At 41.5% G+C, this 8,203-nt stretch overlaps 1 protein-coding gene across 1 annotated transcript; it reads left to right on the top strand.

Moving 5' to 3' along the window:
* Positions 1-7,189: 7,189 nt before the first annotated feature.
* LOC145252319 (uncharacterized) lies at positions 7,190-7,768 on the top strand. Its single transcript, XM_080111730.1, has one exon. The coding sequence runs from the start codon at positions 7,190-7,192 to the stop codon at positions 7,766-7,768; it is 579 nt and encodes a 192-aa protein (XP_079967856.1).
* Positions 7,769-8,203: the final 435 nt, after the last annotated feature.

Raw genomic sequence — 8,203 nt, 5'->3', positions numbered from 1 at the left:
AAGTGACAATACCTATCTTAAAAGCGCAATGACTACCACGGATGGTATACACTTGAAGATAATCGATTTGCCCAACAATGCGCGCCAGTGCTATGAACTGACAGTAACCACGGTCGATTTCATTACACAGCAGTTCACTAAAGCCCGACATTGGTCATGATGGGGATTTAAAGTAGATCCCAGTGCAAACGCAATAAGTCGCCACATATTTATTTACGAGAGTGTTATGAAAGCAAATAACAACCATGGCCAGCATTGAGCGACAATTTACGCCAGGAAGTGTCTGTGACAGTTTATTGGATATTGACTAGGCAACGCTAAAAGGTGTGCTGGTCGACGATTATTATGATTACCCAAGCCAAAACGTTTTATCAGGTAAAATATGTTTTAGATTACCGTAATCCGGGGTGTATTTGGTACAAATTAGGCACATCTTGCTTGTAATCTTTTTAAATAAGAGACACACAAAAGTTCTGCTGGTATTAAATTATAAAGAAAGTGGACAGGAACACGTAGAACAAAGGACATTTTGAGTAATTGTTGGAAGATATTCTAGGTGGCCAAAGTCTCCCCGGCATATAGTGGCTTTGGCCTATCCAACATTAAAACAAAAGTGTACACATTGATTGTTGTATATATTTTAAAATGACCAGAACACTACATAATTTGATATTTATCAACAAACCACAAGCTTTATCGATTCTGCACAAATTTAACACGTGGTATCAGCCATTTTTCTCTAACAAATGTCGAAAATGCTTTTTGGTTTAGCATGCTTGGATGGTGCCTATTCGTCTTCGCCTGACTCTGTATAACTGGTATCTGTGTCAGCATTTAAAGAGAAAGCAGCCATCTCAGATACTGGATCTGCTGCTGGAGAACTGGAAGCCGGCGTTATGTTGACTCCCGAAGAACCTGGGGATGGAGACTTGTTGTCACAGGGGACATTTTGAGCCGCATCTTCGTAATTTCCTAAGGTTGCTACAGGCCTTGTTGAAATGCTCTTTCCTGGAGCAATTTCTAGTTTTCTCACTTGATTGTTCCAAATTTTTCTCTATATCGAAGTCTTTTGAGCTCCAAAATAAAGACCTCACTGATTGACTCCGACGGATCAGATGGAATTTGTGAAAGGTGTTTCAGAACTTGACTCTCATTAATAGGAAATATTCTATATTTCTTGAAGCCCGCCACAAGAAAACCTTTCTGGTTTTTAATTCTTCCATGAGGTTTTTCAAAAGTTTGTAGAACAAATATTTTGAGATAATGCTCTGAGAATTTTTTTGGTACATTAATGATCCCGGAGTAAGCAGTATTCACATCGCCTTCTTTAGTTCAAAGAAAGCAACATCCAGTAGCTGACACAAGTGTTGAATTTGATGGAAGGCAAATGAATTGACTGTCATTCTCTTAACATTGCTTTGAATGTCTTCACTCAAGTTATGACAAGTTGTACCAAATGTCGACCACTTTTTCCTTGTAGCTTTATACAGTATGGAAGTGCCACCGACTCAAAGCAATCTTTGAACGTGATGAATACAGATTATAGCGAACTTTGTCTGGCCTACCGTCAGTCTATGTTTACCAGAGTTTTATTTTGTACACGACGTCCAATGGCAGTGTTTGTCATGTTACTGTCCCTGCTAGTATAAGGCTTGTAGAATTCTTTTATACTTTTTTGTAATTCTTTCTGGATACCGTACGCCTTTCTTGAATAGTGTACTAGAGTTCTAGTGTCTCCCTCCTTGTACTGGTCGATATGATCTTGGTATTTTTCTGGCTGAAACACAGAAAATATCATTGTATGAATGCTATTGCCATTTTTAACAGGAAAATAAAAGTTAAAAGATTAAATATCATGTCAAAATAAAATATCGAATTTTAAATCTTATGCAGAACTGGAATTCCCAAATTCATCCTATACGTGTCCGGACACTGTGGACTGACTTTGATCATCCCCAAATCTCACCAATAGTATGTTTTATCATATCAATTAATTTATTTACATAGTTTTTATCCTTCTTACTGCTTAATATAACCGAATCTTAACAAAACAATGAAAAATACTCTTTGTGCTCACAGAAGTTTGAAGATATAATTTTCACCAGCGAAAATCATGCATCTATTTTAAATTGAAGATATCTCCACAAAAAATGTATACTGCTGCACCACAATGTGTCTGTAAAACTGTGAAATCGTATAGAACCTAGAAATTATGTTAAAATGCAGAGATCATATATTATTTACGCATTATTATCTTTAATTTTCTTTTTCTTTATGGTTCAAAGTCACCCCACCTTACGGCAATAAAAATGCTTAGAATGACTATTTATTTAAACTTAATTGTTTCCAGGAAATTTAACTTGATGTTCACTTGATTTGTGGAATTTAATCTAAAGATAATATAAACAAAAAATACCATTTTTCAAGTTCTTCATTTGTAAAACACAATGTAAGTGCAATTTGAGATAGATCAATCAAATTTGACTAGGGTGATGCTGCAAAATTAGTAGTAGTCATCTTTTTTTTGTCTTTTTGCCTGTTCACTACTTCTGAAACAAAACAAAAACAAGGCAAGAACACTTATTTGAAAACTTATTTTTAAAAACATTTTTGTGATATAATATCAACAAAACTGAATATTGTTTGAGTAAATTGATATAACTAATAACATTTTATGGATAGATATTTACTTACCTAATGGATAAAGTATTCCTAATATCCTCTTCTCTCACATCCAATTCATCTATTTTGAACTCTGTCAAAGCAGGATAAGCTGCTTCTAGCAGATCCTGCCAACATCTGGCAACATTACTTCATCCATGGACGTACTTGAATCTTATACAGGTAGACAAATATCTACTGGAGCGGTAGAATGATCCAACCATTTTTCCAGCAGCCTTGGCAACAGATTTGATGTACATGTTTCATTTCAGATCGAGAGTAAAGGTCAGACACAGAAGCTTGTCAAAACACGGAGGATCCCTAAGAGAAGAGCTATTCATTTCAATTGACGCCAGATGGTAATCAGAGAGTTGCTGATAGAAACTTGTTGTTAGATGCATTAAAATTAACCAGCCACTTCTTTCCTCATTGTATCACATGCTCAGGATTAGAGGAGAGATAAATAGAAAGAACTTGGTTGTTGCGGCATTTGAAGTGCTGCCATAGATGGTAATGTCATCAGCATAAGTGTCTACTAATGATCTTAGCGTGTGATTTGAAGGATTGAGCCCAGGATGGACCCCTGTAGATTCCAGCATTAATACCGAGCTTCTGATTTCTGTTCATCAACCATTACTCTTACGAAGCTATCACAGAGAAATAATTGAATAATTGAGAAAACATTTCCAGCTATATCGTAGCTGGAGATCTTGTGGAGTATACCTTTATGCCATACTCGATCAAAGGCCTTTGGTACGTCAAGAGCTATTACTCTACAAAGGAAGTCTTCGTCGAGAGATTAACTACTCTTATAAGATAAAACTGTTAGCACATCTGCTGTAGATCTAGCAGAACGGAAACCATATATTAGGCCACTGAGTAGGTTAATTTTGTTTCTCTGTTAAACACAGATTTCAGAAACTTACTCATAACGCACAGGAGACTAATTGGTCTTTATTGAGAGAAAGGTGACCGATCAACTGCATTTTTAAATACAGGGCATACTCATGGGATTTCCCATGATGCGGGGAAGCATGTTTTTTTAAGACAACGCTTTAATAGCTTTGTAAGTATGGGATCTAGTTTTGGTTGAAGTTTTTTTCAGTACTATAATTGGAATGCTGTCAGAGTCAGTTGCTTTACTGTAATCGAGGTTTTTGATTAGCTTGGCAGCACCACGCACATATATATTTTAAGTAGCATTGAGTGTTCTCAGACACTGAGGGAAATATGAGTGGTTTGCGACTCTGATAGCATAGAGTAAAATAAGCTGCAAAACAAAGAGTTTGGCTTTCTTCGATGCTGATGATGTTACTTCAGGTCAATCGATGAGAGTTGGGATAGAGCAAACGCTTCTATTCAGGGAACTGTTTGTTCCTTGCAAAAACTGGTGGAAACCAAGCGGCTCCCTAACTATTTTGGATTTGATGGACTGTGTGACGAGCATGCGCAAAAGCGCACAAAAAGTATGATATCTGTGTGTCTTTGTCGGGGAGCGAACCTAGGACCGTTAGATTACAAAGAAAAACGTTTGTGAGCGATACTCGCATTACAGTGACAGTTGAGTTCGCCCGACGGCTATAAAAAGTCAAGCCGAAACAAAGATTGCAAGTCGTTTCTTTCTTTTTTTTTTTTTTGGTCGGTTGACGGTTGAAAAGAACTTGCTTGTGAAGAGTGCGACGTTTGCGAGAAGACAGAAGTCGGAATAACTGATTCCTTCAACTTTGAAAAGAATTTCTGGCGTGTATATCGCTTAACAAAAATTACGTAACTTTCTCCACCCTCATGCTGCAACAAGCTATTTCGGCTATTATGGCTATCGATCCAAAACTTATATCTATATTTGATGACAGTGGATCTGGACAGTCAATAAGTGGAGTAGTTGGAGAAAGCTGAATTATATGTCAGCTAAGTGGCGTAAAGCGTATTGAATGTGTAATTCCAATACGTTTGTCAGGCGGCACCTATGCAGTGTACCAGTAATTAAGTGAGGAAAAGCGGGCCGATTTTGGGTGTATAAAGACAACCCTGTACACAGCGTTTGCTTTGAATCCGTTGGCTGCATGGAAGCAGTTCGCAGCTCATCGTCTCCAACCAGATGAAACAGTCGACGTCTTTTGGGCGGGGCTGCGCAGGCTAGCAGTCCTGTTTGGCAGCGTATCGGATCAATGCCTGCAATGTGCATTTATTGCTGGTTTGCCGGAACATACGGAAAACTTGTTGCAGGCATCATTGCGCTCGTATTATTTTAACGACTAAACCGACAGATTCAGAGCAAGCTGCATTAGCTGCACGATCGACACCAGTTAACCCTAAGGAGAAAGATACTTTACGGAGGTGTTACAAGTGTAATGGACTGAATCATAGGGCCAACAATTGCCTATTGAATTGTCCAACAAGAGATGTCGGGGTCAAACCTCGAAACCCTATCACGTGTTACCAATGTCGGCGGCGAGAGCACATTGCTCGATTTTGTCCGGGAAAACGAGCAAGGAGGCGAGAAGTGAGCGCCAATCTCATCCCCCAAACTGGTGTAAATGGCGCCTTGCCGATTGTCACGGTTTCCATCAATGGACTATCACGCACAGCTCTGGTGGATACGGGATGCACACAGTCACTGGTCCGCAAGTCATGTTGCAAGGAGTGGACGAGGAAAGAGACTCCAGTGCTCACAGCACATTGAAGCACACTAAGCTGCTGTGGAGTAGGAATGGTGCAGATTGACCTTGATGCAACACGGAGCATTAGCATAGAAGTCCTAGTTGTGGATGGATACTTACTGGGATTTGATTTATTGCTTGGACTGGGCGCAATCAAACGACTGGGAGGAGTAGCTGTGTCTAGCGCAGAAGAGGTGACCTTTCAACATTTTAGCAAGACCAATTTTGCTGCTATCACTATTACCGAGCCTGACTTCTCTGCCAAATATGACCAAGATACTCAAAAGTGGATTACATCGTGGAAATAGGCTGGCGACCAACCGTCACTTACATTGAGAAACAGACTTGCAGAGTATCCAGCGCCAACACCGATTCGTGATGAATTAGATCTGGAATTGCAGATGTAGATTGATGATGGTTGGTTTTTGCCATATCCCGAGTACGAACTTGGCCCTCCAAAAGGTCTAATCCCTCTCATGGCTGTTGTACAGGAAAATAAACATAAAGTGAGTCCCGCTATGGATTATCGGGATCTAAAGGAGTATGCCAACGCGGATGTTTGCTTACAAAAATTGAGGAAATGGCGACAACAGGGACCAAACGTTGCAGTGCTGGACCTACGCCGAGCCTATTTGCAAGTACATGTTGACAAATCTCTGTGGCCGTTCTAAACAGTAAAAATTAAGGGACAGCGATATTGTCTTACCCGCCTCGGATTCGGGCTGAAGGTTGCCCCTCTAATAATGTGGGACATTGTTAATACCGTCGTCAGTCAGGATAAGAATATAAATGAGGCTACGTCTTCATATTTTTATGACATTTTGTGAATGAAAGCATATGTTCGGCAACCCGTGTAAAGGAACATTTGGAGAAGTTTGGCCTGGAAAGCAAGACCCCAGAACAATTGAGACTGGACTCACGTGTATTGGGATAACGTGTCCAAGAGGAGAACGGAAAATTGTTATGGCGGCGTGGCAGTGTCCTTCCGACAGTACCTAATAGACTTACTCGACGAATTGTGTTTTCAGTGTGCGGGAAACTGACTGGTCATTTCTCAGTGGCTGGTTGCGTGTCGCCACAGCATTTGTGAAAGGAAGGGCGAATATGATCACAACTGGATAGGATGACGAAGTGCGAGACCCTATTCTAGCACGGATGATCAAAGACATTTGTTTGAGAGTAGCCCAGGAAGATCCAGTAAAAGGTGACTGGTGTATCTGTGGAGAAGAAGTCACAGTATGGGCGGATACGAGTTCTATTGCTACAGGCGTGGTTGTGGAAAGCACCGGTTCTGGCTCCGTGCAGTGCATGAAGACAAACACATAAATTTAGCTGAGCTTGATGCTGTGCTGCGAGGCGTCAACCTTGCATTACAGTGGAAAGCTAAAACCATACATTTGCGAACTGACTCTGCCTGTGTCTATCGGTGGGTAACTGACACCTTGTCTGGACAGACGAGAGTACACACCAAGACAGCCTCGGAAATGTTAATCAGGCGTCGCCTCTCCACGCTTCGAGATTTGGTCTCAGAATATGAACTAACAATCGACATGAGGCTCGTCAAGTCTCACGATAACAGAGCTGACCACCTTACTCGAGTACCACAGCGGTGGATAGATGAGATCCGTAAGGCAACAGAACCCAGAGAATTTGTGTGCGCTGTGGTCGCAGAACACGAACATGACTCTAAGATACAGACAATTCATCAGTCCAGTGGGCATCCCGATGTGAAAAGGACATGGTACTTTGTAACATTCGTCAATCCAACAATAACTGAAACTCAAGTGCGATCGGTGGTTGGGGATTGTAAAGAATACCAATCCATAGATCCAGCTCCGGTTCATTGAAAGCCACTTAGGCTTAACGTCATGGACACTTGGAGTAGGGTTGCTATGGATATAACCCATTTCGGTACTCAGGTATACTTGACATTGATAGATTGTGGTCCCAGCCGTTTTGCCATGTGGAGGCAGTTGTACCGACAGGATTCTGCTAGCGTCATTAAGGAGTTGCAGAGTATATTCTACGAAAGGGGCCGGCCGACCGAATTGCTCACAGATAATGGTGCAGCGTTTTGCGGAAAGACAATTGATGATTTTACACAAATGTGGGGCGTGCACATTCGATTTCGGTGTGCCCACGTACCCTCCGGAAACGGTATAATCGAGCGACCCCATCGCACTATAAAGCGCATTGCGGCAAGAACAGGGTGCACGATCTTGGAGGCAGTGTACTGGTACAGCGTCACGCCTAAAGATGGCAAGACAACCATGACAGCACCTGCGAATATGCTATACAATTATAGGATCCGTATCAAAGGTATTGATGAGGTGAAGGTGCCCGAGACTGCAGTGGCTAATCCGTACAAGGAAGGGGGTGCGGTTTGGGTGAATAATCCGCAGGAAAGATGCACAACGCAGTTCGGTACAGGAACAGTGACAAAATAGTCAACACTCAATATCAGTTGATGGAATACCACGCCACATAAAAGATGTACGCCGAGCATGCCAACATGACGTTATAATCAATGATGAATTCATCAGATGACGAAGACCCACTGTTGTACGCACGGCCAGATGACGGAAGCTCTTCAGAAGATGATGACGGAAACTCTTACGAAGATGATGAGGATCCAGAGCAGGATGAGTTTAATGATCCGGCAAACGAAGGCACCGCTGATGAAGTTCCTGAATCTGTACCATTAAGGCGAAGTACCCGGACGAAACGATCTGCCCAGCAGCGTCATATGTGTGATCTCGAGATCAGGGAGGAGTGTGACGAGCATGCGCAAAAGTGCACAAAAAGTATGAGTTCTGCGTGCCTGCGTCGAGGAGCGAACCTGGGACCGTTAGATTACAAAGAAAAACGTTTGTGAGTGATAC

Source organism: Euprymna scolopes, chromosome 29, assembly GCF_053919585.1.
Source record: "Euprymna scolopes isolate OS-2025 chromosome 29, ASM5391958v1, whole genome shotgun sequence".
NCBI lineage: Eukaryota > Metazoa > Mollusca > Cephalopoda > Sepiida > Sepiolidae > Euprymna > Euprymna scolopes.
This window is presented reverse-complemented; position numbering and strand designations above follow the sequence as displayed.